The sequence below is a fragment of the Dromiciops gliroides genome, chromosome 1 (assembly GCF_019393635.1).
Source record: "Dromiciops gliroides isolate mDroGli1 chromosome 1, mDroGli1.pri, whole genome shotgun sequence".
Classification (NCBI taxonomy): domain Eukaryota; kingdom Metazoa; phylum Chordata; class Mammalia; order Microbiotheria; family Microbiotheriidae; genus Dromiciops; species Dromiciops gliroides.
In genome coordinates, this window is record NC_057861.1 from 753,880,179 (window position 1) to 753,899,825 (window position 19,647).

General features: G+C 39.6%; 1 protein-coding gene across 1 annotated transcript in view; it reads left to right on the forward strand.

The window, feature by feature from the left end:
• NME8 (NME/NM23 family member 8) overlaps positions 1-19,647 on the forward strand; it is a 52,585-nt gene that overhangs the window by 15,602 nt on the left and 17,336 nt on the right. Inside the window, exons 6-10 of the mRNA XM_043975664.1 lie at positions 406-475; positions 6,328-6,401; positions 8,315-8,407; positions 14,569-14,828; positions 16,940-17,121. Of these exons, the coding sequence (XP_043831599.1) occupies positions 406-475; positions 6,328-6,401; positions 8,315-8,407; positions 14,569-14,828; positions 16,940-17,121 (679 nt within the window). The remainder of the gene's footprint in view (positions 1-405; positions 476-6,327; positions 6,402-8,314; positions 8,408-14,568; positions 14,829-16,939; positions 17,122-19,647) is intronic.

A 19,647-nucleotide genomic window follows, 5' to 3' on the forward strand; every position in this document is an offset into this window, starting at 1 on the left:
TTGACATTCATTCCATACTCACATTTGGTACATCCCTCATTCTTCCTCTACTCAGCATGTTGTTCCTTATAAGAAAGATTTAAAAAAGGATGAAAAAAACAAACAACAGTCAAGCAAAACTAACCATCAGATGGACTGTGTCTGATAGTACATGTGTTGTTCCAACCCTGTAGACCCCCACCTCTGCAATGGAATGGAATGAAGTGCATTTTCTCAAATTTTGTCTTAGAACAATTTGCCATCATAGTTACACAGGATTCCGGGTTTAAAAAATTGTTCATATTAAATTGCGATAGTTATTGTGTACATTATTTTCTTTATCCTAATAGCTCGGTTTAAAAAAAAAAATATTGATCAGGAAATCAGTCATTATCCTCCACTTGTATTTTCTCCCTTCTCTAATAGCTTCCTGAATTAGTACTGACAGATTCAGATGAAGGTGAAGATGTGGTTGACACTCCAGAAGTACCTGCGGGCAAGTAATAATTATTTAAATTAAATGGGAAGCGCTAAACCAAGTTACATGGCTCTTGAGTGTAATCATGTGATTCTCCCAACCACAAAAATCCTCCTCATGGCATGGAAGATACTCTTGGTTCTTGAGGGCCATATTGGCAGAGACCAAATCTTGGCAGGTCTGACTCATTTGAAGAGGCTTCTGGTATGGTCCTGGTGGCAGCTGGAATCTGTGGTCTGAGGGTCCCTCTATGGATGGGGAGGTTGGCTATTGGTAGACTGCTCACTCACCAGATGATGGATTCTTTGTCTGTGTTGACCTACACAACACAGCATCTCTTCTTTTTCTTTCTTTTTTTTAGCATCTCTTCTTTTTCAAGAGACCTGCTTGTGATTCTGACAGAACATGGCTCATGGAGGAAATACTGAAAAAATTCCAGGGTCTAGAGTTACCATCTTTAAAAGATTAAAGGCACCTCTGATCTTTTTGTGAATCATGTCTTCCCTTATTATAGTATTCTTTAGCACTTCTTACTCATTAGTGTTTCTTAAAAAGAGAGGCAGCATGGGACCAACAGCTGTTTTCTATGGGTGCTTGGTTAATATAGTCACATTTAAACTGCTCAAATGAGAAATCCATCTTCCCTTTGACTTAATTTTTAGGGTAAAAACCTATGGGGGAACTTGGATAGTTTTGATCAAATGAGATCAAGTGTATAAAGTGCACATTGCCTGGCACATAGTAGGTGTCATATAAATACTTATTTTGCTTCTTTTTTTTGGGTTTATGGAGTTGAACTTTAGAGAGTTGACTCTGGTTAAAAATGCCATGGAGCTCTTTGCCTTTAAGAGAGGTTTTTTTTTTTTAAACAATTCTGGATTGATTTTATCTGTATCTAACCTTTGCCCAACTTGTGACCTTCTGGACATGAATCCTCCCTTCAGGGATGTAGGCTGTAACTCATGGATGCTTCCCAATACTGAGTGACTCTTGTCCGTGTGAATGTCCTTCCTAAAATCCTTCAGGGAGGGTCTGCTGAAGGTGTCTTGGGGCTTCTCCTAGTTTTCTTTCTGGTAGCATCAGGGGTGAAGGATTCATTCTCTCACGAAAGGGGTACCAGATAGTAGGGTGGGTGGTAAAAGGCCACCTTCCCCTTGGGCTCTATCACCCCAAGAAATGGGGTTAAGGCTTTTGTCTTGTTTTCTTTGTGTATTTCTTTCAGGTCTAGGGACAGGGAGTGGAGTCCCTGATGTAGGAGCTCCAACACCCTGGCTTCTTAGGCCTTCTTTAGTAGGTTGGTTACAACCTCTGGCCTGGAATCCAGTTGTTAGGTGGTCTCTAAGTTTCCCATGGCTAAACCTCCCAGTTTGGGGGACTCCACTCTCCATACCTAGAATTGAAAAGAACAGACAAAACAAGATAAAACCGCCTGAGATTCCAGAGGACAGTTTTTCAGGACCACAGGTCCTAAGGGGAGGGGTGGGACAGACCTTTCATGCCCAGCTTATTGCAAAGTGCCCCACTGTGAGTGAATGAGTCCTGCACCTCTGCATGCCACCAGAAAAAGAGAGTGACTGTGCCTCCGGTAGATTTAAAGGTGAAGTCATTTCTGGCTAGATACCCAGTGGAAAGAGGTTCTCCCCACCCATTCAGCAGGCCAGCACAGGCCATCTTCTCCAAGAATCAGGTCCTTGGTATCTCCTATATGGCTGCCTCCATCTTAGATGCTCTGAGCCAAAGCCCTATTACCACTTGATAACATATTGCAGCCTTTTCAAGTTAGCTATATGTCTTTCCATTGCCCCAGGTGTCACTGGGGTTGCTCAAATATTATCATGGTTTTAAAAAGATTAAAATGGAGGAACTTTAGATGTAAAAATGACTTAATATAACTATCCTAACCTAGTTCTATTTTAATGAAAAGTTTGTTTTTTTTAAAAATCACTTTCTGTGAAGAGAAGCACAGTCCCTATTTAAGACTAGAGACAGAGATCTGACCTTGTTTTAAGCGGTTTCTAATGGGAAGACAATGGATGCAAAGGTAAATTGATCAGTAAGCCTCACGCATAAAGTTCAGAGATGTGTTCCGATAGCTATAGAGTATCTTTTGAAATGAAGAAGATGGTTGAAGTAATTCAGTGCTCCTGGCTATCACCTGAAGCAGGGTGGCCATCAGCTTTTCCTGTTTCTGGATGATTTCAAGCTGTGTGGATTGGCAAGGAAAACTCCTGAAGAGAAGGGAGTTAAAATCTTTGGGGAGTTTCTTCAGTAACTAAATGAGAAAGTGTCTGGAAGAGCAGACAACTGCAGCTCTGAAAAAATAGAACTGAAAGAATATTGGAAGCTGAGTAAAAGCTAGGAGAGAATTAAGTACTAAGTTATGTGAACATGAAGAAGCCAGAGAAAAGCTATCTCTTTATTTAACCTAATTGGAAGGTGAATCTAAACACTGAAGGGTTTTGAAAGTTGGACAAACCTCATCAGAGATTCCAGAACTTGAGACAAATCTCAGGCAATTTGAGGATGAGTTAAGTAGGGGTGAATAGGTATATTCTACTTAAGCCAAATAGAGAACCAGTATCAGACTCAGCAATAATGAAATTAAAGAAAAATTGAAAAGGAACCTAGTTGTACCTAGTTTGTATTTCTTTAAATCTTGCTCCAATTATCTATTACCCTTTAAGATGTAGTGGTGAACTGTCATTTTCTATTTTTATAGTAAAATCATTATTGAGTAGAAGAATTGTTATGTCCTTTTTGACTCAGTTAGAAACACATAAGGCAAACCTAATTGTTCAAGCCATGAAATTCTACCAAAGACACCACTGTTTACCTGATGATGCCAGTTTGCCACGATTACAAAGTGCTCCCTGCAAAAAACACGCCAAAACTTTCCCAGTGGGATTTCCTTATAAATCCCCACCTATGAAATGATGACAAATGCCAATAATACCTAAATATAAATGATTTCAACATAGGCTTATAAAATTGATGAATGATAAATACATAAAAGATTATGGAAGGGAATTTAGTAATGTTTAGGCTAGATGACTAACTTTTTTTCGGTGGGGTGGGGCAATGAGGATTAAGTGACTTGCCCAGGGTCACACAGCTAGTAAGTTTCCAGGGCTGGTGCTTTGTCCACTGTGTCACCTAGCTGCCCCCTAGATGACTAACTTTTTTTTTTGCGGGGCAATGAGGGTTAAGTGACTTTGCCCAGAGTCACACAGTTAGTGTCAAGTGTCTGAGGCTGGATTTGAACTCAGGTCCTCCTGAATCCAGGGCTGGTGCTTTATCCACTGTGCCACCTAGCTGCCCTAGATGACTAACTTTTAAGAAAGACGGGATAGAGGACTACCCCAGCATTCTCTTTCCCATAAACTGTTCCTGGATGTGTACAGGTGAACTAAGTCAACTCTAAGTGAATTCTAAGTCAACAGACCATCTCTGATTTTCTTGTGACTTGTGTCCCCCAATTAGTATATGATATTCTTTAGTCCTTATAAAGAAGAGAGGTGGATGATAGATGGAATATTAGAATTGGATTCAAGACGACCCGAGTCTATATTTAATTAGTTTTGTAACTTGCTAGTTGCTAAATCCCTCTAAGCCTCAGTTTCTTCATCTGTAAAATAGATGTAAATATCTGTAGTACCTCCCTCACAAAGGTTGTCATGAAGTTCAAGCTAATCAATATATGTTGAGCACTTTGCAAATGTTAAAGAGCTTTGTAATTGCTCCAGCCCTTACTCTTTTTTTTTTCTGATAAAAGTATTTTATTTTTTTCCAAGCCCTTACTCTTAAAAGACCTATGATTGCTTCTGCTTGGGTTACTCCATCCAGAGACTCAGATAACAGTCCATGTGGGTCTTAGGAGATAGTATTCTTGAAATTGTGGGAAATGCAAGACAAATACAGGAAGCATTTGATTATTTCAGGGCCAGCATTCTGGGTAGCTGGGGTCAGGAGGAGCACAGGGGAGATTCTCCAAGCTTGTCTCAGCTGCTATTTGAATGTCATGGTCCATTCTTAACATGCTGGCAGAATCTGCCAAATTATGTCCTCCTCTGGAGGGCCACCTCCTAGCATTGGAGAGGACATTAATGATTTCAGTTCAACATGTCAGCACAACACTCTTAGTTCTTACTACATTCAAGGTCATGTGGAGGCCCTACCTATTCATGAAGGTTATGAACTTTCTTGACATATGCAAGGTCAGTAATGTCTCTTTGAAGTTGGCCAGAAAACCTTTTGAAGAGTTGGAATGGGTCATTGAACCTACTGGAAGAGGAGGAGACATTGAGGAAAACATTGCCAGCATCCTGTGCCACTGTTTCCTTACCCGTTTGCACAATAAATCTGTTGGAATCTTTTAGGCATTGGATATAGAGCCCCTGGATATAAATAAATATACTATTTCTTCATGTGGGTTAGTGAGGAAAACTATTGTATATCACTGACCAAAAACAAAGCAAGATAGCAAACAATGACCACCCCCCCCCAAATCCCTAAACACAGGGACTATATTAGGGGAAACATCCAAGGGTCGAACCAATATGCAAATATATCATAAATGACTTTTATATAACAAAAATAGAATCTTTAATGAAGAATTCTAAAGATCTAATGTAATAATAATTACTTCCGAAAAGAGGACTGTAATAGATTAATACCTTCCTTGGACACAAGGACACAAGAACTTCCCAACTGGTGTGTGTGTGTGTGTGTGTGTGTGTATGTGTGTATGTAAAAGAGACAGAGTCAGACAGACAGAGACAGACAGGAACACAGACAAAGACAAAAGGAGAGACTGAGAGATTTGAAATGATAGAGGAAGAAAGTGAGAATGAAAGGAGAGGATAGAAGGAGAATAAGGAGGCTATTCTCTCACAAGTAATCAGAAGGGAAACAGAGAGAAAGGTCAAGAATCAAGAATCCAGCAGATCAGAATTAAATGCTGCCTACTACTTTAAGAGTCAATAACAAACTACTTTGAGTGTCCTAGTTATGTATCTTGCCACTTACTATCTGTGTAACCTTTGGCAAGTCACTCAACCTTTCTCCTCATCTGCAAAATGAGGGGTTGGACTAGATGATTTCTAAGGTCTCTTCCAGCTCTAAATGAATTATCCCATCATCCCAAAGTCTAAGGCTATTCTTTAGCTTCTGCTCCAAGGCTGAGAAAATGTCTCTGGCTCTACCAACAAGAGTCAGTTAAGAACCAATAACAATAATAACAACAATAGCTAACATTTATATAGTGCTTCAAAGTTTTCAGAATAACACACATACATACATAAGCTTGTTTTGCCCCTCAACAATAATAGCAGGTGCTATTATTCCCATTTTACAGATGAGGAAACCAAAGTTGGTTGATGTGAAGTGACTTGCCCAGGTTGACATAGATAGTTAGGGTCCCAGGAAAGATTCAAGATAAAGTCTTCCTGACTAAAATCAAGGAGGTAGGTTCAGCTCCATTCACAATAGCAAGCTACCTCTTCAGTCCATCCCATGCGACTCATTGGGAACCAAAGTTTTGGATCAAGAAGCTCCTGACCTTTTCACAAGAGAGTTTGGTTACTCTCCTGTGACCCACTTGAGGACCACTTCTGTGTTGGTTAGGGATTGGGAAGATGGTGGTGGTGGTGATTATTTTATAACTTGCTCCCATTCAAACAGCTTGAAGGCATTGGGGATCAACTTCAGTATTGCCAATGATGATGGAGCTAAGAAGACTTTGTTAAAATGGTACAATCAGATGATAAAAAGTGGCTAACTGGTGTGTTCATTACAAGTTAGGAGTTTACATTTTAGAACAAAACCCCCTCATTCGTTATTTTGTAAGAAAAACCAATTTATTTTTATCCTAGAGGATATATACAATGTATTGGTAATAAGACCAAGTGCAGTAGAAGAGGAAAGAGCAGAAGAAATTAAACAAATGGTGAGTAATATTTTTAAAAACAAAACTAAAAGATGACTGTTGGGTTCATATGAATGTCACAAGACTGAGACTTTCCTGACTGCTCCACTTAGAGGGGGGAAATGCTTCCAATACAAGATGGTAAATTCCAATTAGATATAGGTCTTCTTGAGTCCAGGTTAGCATCCTATTTATCTTGGCTTATCCCTTGTTATTCAGCTTAATGTTATCTTTGGAAGAGTGAAAGGAAAGGAGGAAAGGAAGAGAAGGAAGGAAGGGTAGGAGTGAGGGGGAGAAGAAAGAAGGAGGGTTGAAAGGAAGGAATGAGAAAGAAAAGAGGAGTAGAAGAAAGAGCAGAGGAAGGAAAGGAAAGACTGAGAGAGGAAAAGAGATAAAAGGGAGGAGAAGAAAAGAAGAGGAAGAAAATGGGGAAGGAAGGATGAAAGAAAAAGAAGGATGGAGGCAGGGAGGGAGAAAGAATTATTCTTTAATACATAGTCTATATGTGTTTTTAACATGCCATTGGAGGTACAGATACATTTTTATAGTGAGTCTCCATTTGGAGAGGAAGTCCCATTCTAGGAAAACAGAGGGTTGTGATGGAGAGGAAAAAGAGCAAAGGAGTCCTGAAGACATCCTTGTGATACTGGAATTCTAGTGGTCAGCGTCGTTTCCACTAAGCAGTAGGTGGAGCAAATGACTTAATCCAGAAAGGCAGAGACAAACAGTAGATTCTGGCCAGGGAAATTTAAGATATGCTAACCAGAAACAGAAAAGGCAGGGGGGGGGGGGGGAGACAGACACAGACACAGAGAGACAGGCAGTGAGAGATAGAGACACAGAGAGACTGAGACAAAGAGAGAGACACATAAAGAGAGACATAGAGACACAAAGACAGAGACAGAGATAGAAACAGGAGAGATACACAGACACACACTGAGATAGAGAGAACACTGCTAGGGACCACTGACATCATGATACAGAGATTGAAATATGTAGCCTGAAGTCCCTGCCATGTTCCTGATCTTGGGGTGGCAATTACTCATGAGCGAGGATCAAAGAGGGGGAAGGGCAAACACCTCAAACCTGAAGGAGGGGAAGCTAGGTCCTGGCCTTCAATCCTTTGTTCCACATTCCTGGCTTTCTTATCTATATGTGCCTAGGGCTTTGAGCCCTACATGGGAAATGCAGGTCAGTGAGAACAGTGAGCAGTAGGAAAGTCTCACCTGGCAGCAAATCCAGCCAGTTGTCTTGGTGACAGAGGTAATATTCTATAAAGATAATGGACCCAAAGTATGGGATGAGCGCTAAGGGTAGTGAGGTGAATGAGGAGATCATGACCTTAGAGTTCACCTAGTCTAACCACCTCATTTTACAGCTAGATAAGGAAATTTAGATCAAGAAGTATTAAATAATCCAATCAAGATCACTCATAGGATCATAAATCCAGGGCTAAAATGGACCTTGGATACCATCTGGTTTTCTCTGTCTTTTCTCCCTAATGTACAGGATTTCAGCTACTTTATGCATTAAATAAGTATCTGTCACCTGCCCTGGGAATCTGATCATTGTTTACAACATGATTTCTATGGGAAAATGTGCCCAGACATAGCAAGCAGCCAACCTAAAAGAGTAACATGTAAATTGACCTCCTAGGAGGTTGATGATCTCCTGTCAGCATTTCAGCCTTCAGCTTCAATGTGACACATCTTTCTATACCTCTGACTAATGCTTTTGAAAGCTTAAAGGAATAGGGCACAGGCAAAGAAAGGCCTCCCTATTGGTATATTTAAAGCAGCTTAACAGGTGTAGTCTTTATAGGAAATGAAATCTACTCCAAATGGTTTGTTAAACACTGTAGAGTAACCTGAGTGATTTCTTTTCTCTGTTACCCATCAATGCTTCTGAAATGCACCATGAATCTATAATTGGAGATTGTGAATTTTGGCGTTCTCATAGTAGCAGAGGAGCAGAGGATCCTAGATGATGAGCAAACTAGAGATTTTTATCATGAGATTTCAGATAAGGTAAGAAAAGTATAAAGAAATGATTGTCTTTGTCAAATATAGTGGGATATAAATATTCTTGATATTTGTCTTAGAGAAAATGTCATTTCTTTTTCTTTTCAAACAGGGAAATGAGGGTTAAGTGACTTGGACAGGGTCACACACCTAGTAAGTGTCAAGTGTCTGAGACTGGATTTGAACTCAGGTCCTCCTGAATCCAGGACTGGTGCTTTATCCACTGTGCCACCTAGCTACCCTGAGAAAATTTCTGTTACTATATGTAACATCCCTTCTGGCTACTTTCATAGAGTAGCTACTACTCCCAGATTCGAAGGTATACTCTTTGGGTCTTCACTCCTAAAACTATAATTCATGGGCTCCTACCAACGTGCTTCTCCATAATAGTCAGGTAGTGGACACAATTGATTTAAAACAAAGACATTTACTAAAACAGTGTAATAAGAGCAATAGTACAAAACATTCGCCTCATAAGCCTTGGGTGCAATCTTCCAGAAACAGTGTCCATGGGAAGAGTGAGCATAAATTTGGCAATGAGACCCACACATATGAAACACATGTGGCCAAGGCAACTCATACTTCCTGTACTGTAGAGCCCTGAGATCCTTTCTCTTTTTGTGACGCCTTCTCTGTGGTTCCACTCTCAATTGCCCGTTCTTCCTTCAATCCACATTTGTCTTTCTTCTTTGGTGCCAGGCATCATATTCCTTGAAGCTGCTTTTGGACTGTGATAAATGTGCTAAATGAAATTCTTCATTTCCTGTTACTAAATCTACTAGAGTTGGAGGACAGGGATCATCTGATCATAGGACAAGAACCCCCTGCACTCACAGATTTAACTTTCTATTTTTGTCGAGGGTATCACTACCCACCTTGTCACCTAGACTGGTATCTTCAGTCATATCCATCTCTTCCTTCTTCATCACCCCTGAATCCAGTCAGTCACCAAGTTTTGCTGATTCTACTTCTGTCAGATCTTTAGCATTGGTCCCCCTTTCTCTATTTATATATGTATCCACTATCCTAGTTCATGTCCTTACCACCTCTTTCTTGTACTATTTTAATAGCCTCCTAACAGCATTTCCTGATTCTAGTCTTTCTCCTCTCTAATCCATGAAGCTGAACAAATAATTTTTCCTAAAACGCATGTCCGGCCGTGTTACTTCCCTGTTAAAAACCTTCCATGGCTCCCTATTACCTCTAGGATATTATGCAAACTCCTCAGCCTGACATTTAAAACTCTTTACAAACTGACTCCAACCTTGGTCCAGTTTCATTTCATATTACTCCCTTTCATGCACTTGATATGACACAACATTTCTCTTTCCTAGGCTGTCACACAGATTTTCTCCCATTCCTGTGATGTACTCCCTCCTCATTTCCATTTCTTAAATATACTTAGTATCTTTCTTTGAAGTTCAGCAGAGGTACAACCTTTTCTATGATCCCTAGTTATTAGTGATCTCTTCTCAAATCACCTTGTATTGCAATGATCCAAGACAATGCCAAAAGACTTATGGTGGAAAATGCTCTCCATATTCAGAAAAAGAACTATGGAGTCTGGATGCAGATCGAAACATACAATTTTCACTTTTGTTGTCCCTTTGTTGTTGTTGTTTATTCTGTTGTTTATTCCCTTCTTTTGTTCTGATTCTTCTTCCAACATGATTCATGTGGAAATATGTTTAACGTGATTGAAATGTATAACCTATATCAGATTGCTTGCTGGCTTTGGAAGGGAGGAGGGTGGGAGAAAAATTTGGAATTAAAAAAATCTTTACGTGTAATTTGAAAAAAACTCCCCCAAATTCCCAAATCACCCAGTATTGGCTTATTCATGTACATGTTGTATTTTTCTCAGTAGTGGGGTACAAACTCCTTCGGTTGACCTCCACTGTCCTCTTCAGAATTTTTGTCTCCTACCATAGGGGAAGCAAGAAGGGATAATGGGAACAATACTGGGTCAGTGCCTTCCCAAATATCCCCTCCCCGCTATTAGTCTCCCCTCCCCCTCCATTATCACCATCCCTATCTGAACTTCCCTGAAGGGTAAGATAGATTTCTATATCAAACCGATTATATTTTTTGTTCCTTCTTTGTGCCAACTTTGATGAGAGTAAGGTTTAATCTTTGCCCATGTCCCTTCCTTCCCCTCCATTATGATAATTTATTTATTTGGATTTTTAGGCCTCTGTGTGTATGTGTGGGTTCACTCCATTCCGTTTTTACCTTCCTACTTCTTCCATGCACTTTCGTTTTAGCCCTTTATTTTATTTTTTTTTATGGTGTTATATCATCAATGTCACTTTATGATCATACCCTCTGTCTACATATACTCTTTCTAATCATTCTTATATTACATTTTTAAATTTACAAATATTATCGTACCTTAAATATTATCTTATGACCACAAGCTCTTTACATATACTCCCAATTGCATTAAAAATTACTTTTATAATAAAGTTACTGAGAATTACAAATATTTTATCATACAGAACTAGAAATAGTGTTAACCTTATTAAATTTCTTAGAGTTTTTCTTTCTTGTTTCTTTTTTATCTTTTTATGTGTCACTTAAACCTTGTACTTATATTTCACTTGAACCTTGTATTTGGAAGTCAAATTTCCCATTCAACTGTCCTTTTAATCAAAAATGCTTTAAATTCCTCTATTTTGTTAAATGTCTATTTTTCCCCCTGAAAGATTATATTCAATTTTGCTGGGTATGTAATTCTTGGTTGTAAACCTAACTCCTTTGCCTTCTGGTATATTATATTCCAAGCCCTGTGATTTTTTAATGTGGAAGCTGCCAAATTGTGTGTAATTCTGAGTGTAGCTCCATGGCATACGAAGTGTTTCTTTTTGGTTGCTTGCAATACCTTTTCTTTGATCTGTGAGTTTTGAAATTTGGTTATGATGTTCCTGGGATTTTTCATTTTGGGATCTCTTTCAGGCAGTGATTGGTAGATTCTTTCAATATCTATTTTGCCCTCTGGTTCTAATATTTCAGGGCAATGTTCCTTGATTATTTATTTATTTTTAAGTGAGGCAATTGGGGTTAAGTGACTTGCCCAGGGCCACACAGCTAGTAAGTGTTAAGTGTCTGAGGCCAGATTTGAACTCAGGTACTCCTGACTTCAGGGCTGGTGCTCTATCCACTGTGCCACCTAGCTGCCCCCTTGATAATTTATTGAAAGATATTGTCCAGGCTTTTTTTTTTTTCTTTTTTTTTTTTTCAGTGAGGCAATTGGGGTTAAGTGACTTGCCCAAGGTTACACAGCTAGTAAGTGTTAAGTGTCTGAGCCTAGATTTGAACTCAGGTACTCCTGACTCCAGGGCCGGTGCTCTATCCACTGCGCCACCTAGCTGCCCCCCCCCCTTTTTTTTTGGTCATACCTTTCAGGTAGACCAATAATTCTTATATTATCTTTCCTGGATCTATTCTCTAGGTCAGTTGTTTTTTTCAATGAGAAATTTTACATTTTCTATTTTTTTTTTGCTTTTCTGATTTTGTTTTACTGCATCTTGGTGTCTTATAGAATCGCTAGTTCCCATTTGTTCAATTTTAATTTTTAAAGAATTATTTTCTTCATTTACTTTTTGTAATTCCTTTTCTGTTTGGCCAAATCTGTTCCTTAGGGAATTATTTTCCTCAGTAATTTTTTGTATTTTATATTATTATTTTGTATTTCTTTTTCATGGTTCTCCTGCATCACTTCCAATCTTTCCTCAACCTCTCTAATTTGATTTTCAAAGTCCCTTTTAAGCCCTTCCAGGAATTAATTTTGGTCTTGAGACCAATTTGTACTTCTCTTGGAAGGTTCACCTGTAGTCATTTTGTCCTCCTCTATACTTGTGTCTTGAGATTTCCTTTTATCGAAGTAGCTGTGAATAGTCAAACTTTTTCAATGTTTTTTTTTTTTACTCATTTTGTATCAGCTGGGCCCTGGAGGAGTGATTCCTTTGATTTTCAGGCCCTGTGGTGGTAACCTGCTGTTGGGTTGTTATGGTAACCTGTTACTCTGTTAACAAGCCGTGAATAGTAATTTTGTTGTGATTTTCTAAATCCCTGGGTCTGGTTTCACTCTGGAAATAAGGAAGGACCTTTTCACAGGGAGGGGGCGGGAATCTGTTGCTGACCTGTTTGTGTGGGGCTTCACTACTGTTCAGCAGGCTCAGAGGTCTGTTGTTGGCTTCTGCTGTGAGCCTAGAAGCTGTTTCTGTTGTTGCTGCTCCTGGACCTCACTACCCTCCCACCCAGGTAAGACAGACCTTTCCTGCCAGGCTGGTAGATTGTTTCTCTGTTCCTTGGTGAGTTCAGAGGCAGTTTTATATCAGTTTAGAGGGGAAATCTGGGAGAGCTGCAGTTGGCTACTTTCTCACTCAGCCATCGTCTGCCTGCCAATGAGTGGCTATGTGAACTTGGGTAAATCACTTCTTTTTTTTTTTTTTAGCAACAAACATTTATTTATTTTATTTTTTCCAGTTACATGTAAGGGTAGTTTTCAACATTCATTTTCATAAAATTTAGAGTTCCAAATTTTTCTCCCTCCCTCCCTTTCCTCCCCCCTCCATAAGATCTCAATCAGGTTATATATGTACAATCCACAAGTGTTCTTTTTATCAGTTCTTTCTATGAGGGTGGATAGCAAGTTTCCTCATTAGTTCCTTGGGATTGTCTTGGATCATTGCATTGCTGAGAGTAATTAAGTCATTCACAATTGCTCATTGAATAATACTGTTGTCACTATGCACAATGTCCTTCCAGCTCTGGTCACTTCACTATACATTGGAGTTCATTAGTCTTTCCAGATTTTTCTGGGATCATCCAAGACAGTCACCCACTGCATGACCCCAGGCATGTGCCCCAACTCCAATTTTTGTCATTTCCTATAGCACAAGACCATTCCACCACAGCCATATACTACAGCTTCTTCAGTCATTCCTCAATTGATGGACATTGCCTTGATTCTCAATTCTCAGCCTCCACAAAGAGTTGCTATAAATATTTTTTGTACAATTTTCCTCCCTTTTCTCTTTTTCATGATTACTATTGTTAACTGTTTCCCTTCCATCCTATTCCCTTCCCCATGATATTTATTCTATTATCCATCTTCTTTCATCCTATCACTCTTCAAAAGGGATTTGCTTCTGTCTGTCCCCTCCCCCACTCTGCCCTTCCTTCTTTTGCCCCTCTTTCTTTATCCCCTTCCCCAACTATTTTCCTGCTGGGTTAGAGATATTACTCCACCCAATTGAGTGTGTATGTTATTCCTTCCTTGAGCTAATTCTAATGAGATTGAGGTCTTTGAGCCAATTCTGATGAGTGTTAGGCTCATTTACTACCCAGATTAAATAGATTACTCCACCCACTTGGGTGTGTCTGTTAGTCGCTCCTTGAGGCAGCTCTGATGAGTTTAAGGTCTTTGAGTCTTTTCTGATGAGTGTAAAATTCATTTACTGACCTGCTCCTCCCCCATCTCTTCCCCCCACTCCATAAGCCTTTTCTTGTTTCTTTCATGTAGGATTTCACCTCTGCCCTTCCCCCTCCCCCAGTGCATTCCCCATAGTCCTCAATTTAATCTTAAAGATGTCATGGGCAGCTAGGTGACACAGTGGACAAAACATCTACCCTGGACCCAGGGGGATCCTAGCCAAAACCTGGCCTCAGACACAAGACAGTCACCCACTGCATAACCCCAGGCATGTCCCCCAACTCCAATTTTTTTATAGTTCTCTAAGGTCTTGTATTTGAAAGTCAAATTTGCCATTCAGTTCAGGTCTTTTCATCACAAATATCTGAAATTCCTCTTATTTATTAAAGTCCCATTTTTTCCTCTGAAAGATTATGCTGAGTTTTGCTGGGTAAATCACTTCTAATCCCCCCACCTCACTTTACCTACCTGTAAAATGAAGAGTTTAAATTAGTTTATTTCCAAAGTCCCTTCCAACTATATTGTTCTACAACTTACAGGTTTCCTCACTTATTTAGGAGGCATTTAACATTTTCACCATTGGCATTTCCTAGTAAAATATAGTATCATATAAATCATCACATGGCAAATATTTTTCACTTTGTGAAATTCACTGTAATAAAGTAATCAATTTCTGCTGACTGCAGGAAGCGGATCTGCAATAAATAACTGAGATTTGATTTCTTTGTAGTTTGACTTTGAAGATTTTGTCTTATATACAACAAGTAACCCAAGTTATATTCTGGGCATTTCCCTGGGACCCCCGGTAAAAGAAGGAGAAACGAAAGAAAAAACAGATCAGCCAAAGGAAAAAGAGGGTCAGTCAGAAGAAAAAGATCAGCCAGAAGAAAAAGAGGGTCAACCAGAAGAAAAAGAAGATGAATCAGAAGAACCAAAAGAAGAAGAAGAAGTAGAAGAAGAAGAAGAAGAAGAAGAAGAGAAGCCAAATAGGTATGATGAGACTTGCAAAAAATGACTCCCATCCACTTGGCCTCTTCCTAATAATTACTAAGTCACAAAGGCTTATCTTCAATATTGTTCTAATTCATGTCTTCAGGTAAATTAAAAAATATCTCATAACCATCAGTTGAATCTAAAACATGGGTGAACTCAAGCCTTTTTGCAACTCTAAAGATTCATACATTCAAACGAGCTCTGAAGGTTATGGGCCTTTTTCTGATCTTGTTGGGGACTGGTTGAAGGATAAAGATGAGGAATCAATCTAGACTGAGCTGTGCTCTCACCATATGGGAATTTGGCTCTACTGTGAGCTCAGATGTCTTCTTTCCTTTTCTCCTCTCTCTCTGACCCTAGAAAGCTTGATGCTGGCAAATCTAAATAAAAATAAATAGGCAAATAAATAAATAAACAAACAAATAAAAAATACTGGCAAAAAAGTCATTTGACTTTTCCTTTTTTAAGCTGCTGAGCTGAATTAACTTGGAAGCATAGAGGCCTGATTAGGGCAATTCCCTGACCAACTTAGTGAGGGCCACAAGATTTGTATCTCAATTTAGACTGTGGACATACCTCTTCCTGTCTCATTAGTTAAGTTTTGAGTCTTCACAACGGAGGATGGTTCTCAGGGGGTTGGAGCCACAGCTTTGTGCTGTGCTGTTAAAAGGGAGCCATGAGATATGAGCTGGTTCTTATCTCAAAGACCTTGAGAGATTTGAGCATAGAACAGAGGATAGAAGAGTTAAGAGCCTGTGCATACTCATTTCTGTCGGGGCTGGATGCCATTAATGGCACTGAAAAACACTAATGGAGCCTTTCAATCATGTGACTTCAAGCAAGGATGAAACCACATGCTCAGACTGGTGTGTGTGTGTTGGTTTCTGGACGTTGTGGTGTTCTTAGAGAGCTTAGAGACACAGCCTTCTAAAGAAAAAAGGCGGGGGGTGTTCCTGAATAGTGTTAACCTCTTGGGGAGAAAAGAATTATGGCCCAGGAGCTGGAAGAGCAACAAGGGACTGAGCCAGAGTTGGAGGAGAAAAAACAAACCAAAACCCTTCCAATACCCCAAACAAAAAACCCCATCTCTACTAACTGTGAATTATTTCCCCAATGGCCTAATGGGAATATACTCCATGAGAGTCATTGGGGTCATTCAGTCAATCCATTCATCATGTTGAACCCTAGACAGTGAATGAAGGGGCAGCTAGGTGGTGCAGTGGATTAAGGACTGACCCTGGATTCAGGAGGATCTGAGTTCAAATCCAGCCTCAGACACAACATTTACTAGCTGTGTGGCCTGGGGCAAGTCACTTAACCCTCATTGCCCCACCCAAAAAAAAGGACAGTGAATGAATGAATGAATGAATGAAAATGAACCTTTAAATCATTTATTATGTGCTAAATGTTAGGGCTACAGGCAAGAATATCACCTCCACTTAGAAGGAAAAGACAACACATAAAGGGCAGCTAGTGTTGCAACAGGGGGATGGAGCATGATTTGGAAAAGGCTGGGAAGCATCATGGAGGCCTGATTCCAGACAAGAGAAGGCCAAATCTCCCCTATCATTGTCCAGGGTCCCAGACATGGAAAAGAAGGAAAGGAAACAAGCATTTATTAAGTACTTACTATGTGCTAGGCATTGTACTAAGCACTTTATAAATATTTCATTCGATCCTCACCACAACCCTAGGAGGTAGGTGCTGCTATTATCCCCATTTCACAGTTGGGGAAAATGAGGTAAACAGAGGTCAGGTGATTTCCAGCGTCACACGGTTAATAAGTATCTGAGGCTAGATTTGAACTAAGGTCTGAACTCTGACTCCAGAGTATTCAGTCATTCTGTGCCATCTGACTAGCCCCTGGTTCTGATGGGAAGTGTCTGGGAAGTGGGCTAGGAGGCTGATCCCAGGCAAGGTGAAAGGTCACCTCTCAGAGCCTATGGTCCAAGGGAAAATGAAATAATAGGTGAAAAGCAGGTTGGAAATCTTGATATACTGTATATATGTAAACTACTAGCATTATTCATCAAAGTCTAAATATTGTTCTAGACAGTATATGATAATCGAAGGAAATTAATCTATAATAATGGCTTTCATTTTCACAGCATACGAGAGCTGTTGGAAAGGAAAGAGTTGTTACCAGTTTGTGATCTTGTAGACAATCCAGAATTGGCAAGGAGGCATCTCATTCTATTTTTTCCAGATTTTGCTAAAACAAAAAATCTCGAGCTGTTGGTTGAAAGGACACTGGCTATAATCAGACCTGATCTCTTAAATGGAAATGTCGGTAGGTAATGACACTTGCTATTGCATAAAGTTGTCTTTTGGATGATACTTGCAAAAAATAAAATAAAAAAGATGCTTACTGCCACATTTAAAAGAAAGGAAAGGAGAAAGTGACCAGTTATAATCTTGCTATGCTGCTTAGCTGCCTCACCATCATGTGTGGATGGTGATCCTGGGCTCTCAAAGGCTATGATGCTGGAAAGGCCTGGTAGAGTCCTGAAGGTGATAAATATTGGCAAGGACAATCCATGACAGGCAAAAAATTAAAATAAAATAAATAAAGCAAATGTTCCCATCCACTTCTTTTTAATATAATATTTTATTTCCCCCCACCAAATTACATGTTAAAACAATTTTTAAAACATTAAAAAAAAAAGTTTTGAATTCCAAACCCATTCACTTCTGTTGTTTTTGTTTTTTTGTTTTTGGTGAGGCCATTGGGGTTAAGTGACTTGCCCAGGGTCACACAGCTAGTAAAAGTCAAGTGTCTGAGGCCAGATTTGAACTCAGCTTCTCCTGAATCCAGGGTCAGTGCTCTATCCACTGCACCACCTAGCTGCCCTAACCCATTCGCTTCTAAAGAGATGGGACTGAGTGTTCGCCAATGGGACAGAAAGTGCTAAGAATCATACCATTCTTAGGTCATATATCAGCATTAAGTCAACTGTAGGTAGTTTTAATGTGAGACCCTCTTTTCCCCCAATGAGCAGTGGGTCAGGGAAATCATAGAGGGGATTCTTGGTCAAGTTGGGGCTGCACTAGCTTGAATCAGAAACCCCTTTCACCTCTGACAAATTGTATGGGTCAGTCCCTGTGGGAGAGGATTCACTGTAAAGAAGGTGACCTAACCCTGGAATGGCCTTCCCACTGGAAAAAGAATCAGGAGGCATTCTAGCTAAAGAAGGTCCTTGTACTCTCCTCAGGGAAACATATAGAGAAGTTGGCCAAGTTGGTGCCATTGGGAGTCCAACGGCAACCAGTAGTGCTGACTCCATGTAATCCTCTTTTCCTGCAATACTCACCAACTCAGAAAATAGTGAAATCAATCCATCAACAAGCATTGATTAAGAACCTACTATGTGCCAAGCATTGAGCCAGGCACTAGAGATACAAATACAATCGCTACTCTTAAGGAGCTTACATTCTAATGGGAGAGGCAATAAGAGCATGTGTTGTTCCACCATTTCAGTCGTGGATGACTCTCCATGGCTCCATTTGGGGTTTTATTGGCAAAGATATTGGAGTGGTTTTGGCATTTCCTTCTCCAGCTCATTTAATAGATGAGGAACTGAGACAAACAGGGTTAAGCAACTTGTCCAGGGTCACACAGCTAGTAAGTGTCTGAGACCAGATTTGAACTTGTAAAGATGGGTCTTCCTGACTCTAGGCCCAGGACTCTATGCACTTGCCCCAGAGGCATGTAGAAGAAAATAAATATAAGGAGAGTAAGTACAAATAAAAATGGAGTAGTTTGGGAGGGAGGGCATCAGCAGGGAAGAAAGAAAATAATAAGTCCTGTACTGTTGCCCTTGATGGGTGTGTTGGTTGGTTTTGTTGAATTGTTCCTTTTTTCTCTTTCTCTTTCTTCTTCTTCTTCTTCTTCTTCTTCTTCTTCTTCTTCTTCTTCTTCTTCTTCTTCTTCTTCTTCTTCTTCTTCTTCTTCTTCTTCTTCTTCTTCTTCTTCTTCTTCTTCTTGTGACTTCTTGGGTAGAGGAGCCAGAAAGATATATGTAGGGGGAAATTATGTATTACAACAACAAAAAAGAGCAATACAATTTTTTTCTAGGAAAAAGATCATTGTAGTTTATGCAACAATATCTCTTGTTGAGGATGAATAAAAAGAGAAAATCAATGAGGGAACTAGATGAAATTCTCTCAGCTAAGTTAACATTTGCCTGCTAATTAGTAATTTCAGTGGGATTGTTGAAGGGCACAGGGAATGATAGCTATAGACACATTGGGCACAGTAGTTTGGAATCAAGAAATAAAAGGTGATAAAAGCTTGAAGTCCACTTGGAAAACTCATAATCATGCCATATCAATACTTCCTTCCAGAAGGGAGCCTGAAGCCTTTGGATATAGTGAACTCAGAACAAATCATTGACAAGATAAAATCAACTTCCTTTTTAAAAAAATTTTTATTATTATTTTTTTTTGCAGGGGAATGAGGGTTAAGTGACTTGCCCAGGTTCACACAGCTAGTAAGTGTCAAATGTCTGAGGCTGGATTTGAATTCAGGTCCTCCTGAATCCAGGGCTGGTGCTTTTTCCACTGTACCACCTAGCTGCCCCAATCAACTTCCTTTTAAGAAATGGAAAACTTCCTGACGTGGGAATCATTACAGAATCAGTTGTTTGTGTGTAGCAAGTTAAATTCATAAATAATAAAGATAACAAAATACAGTGTGAGATGGCAACAATTCCAATCTGACCTGGCCAAAAAACCTTGGGGCTTGGATCTGGAGAGTTACCCAGGCAAATAAATGTCTCGTTGTTTGAAGCTCAGGTATTCCATGTATTTTAGATTT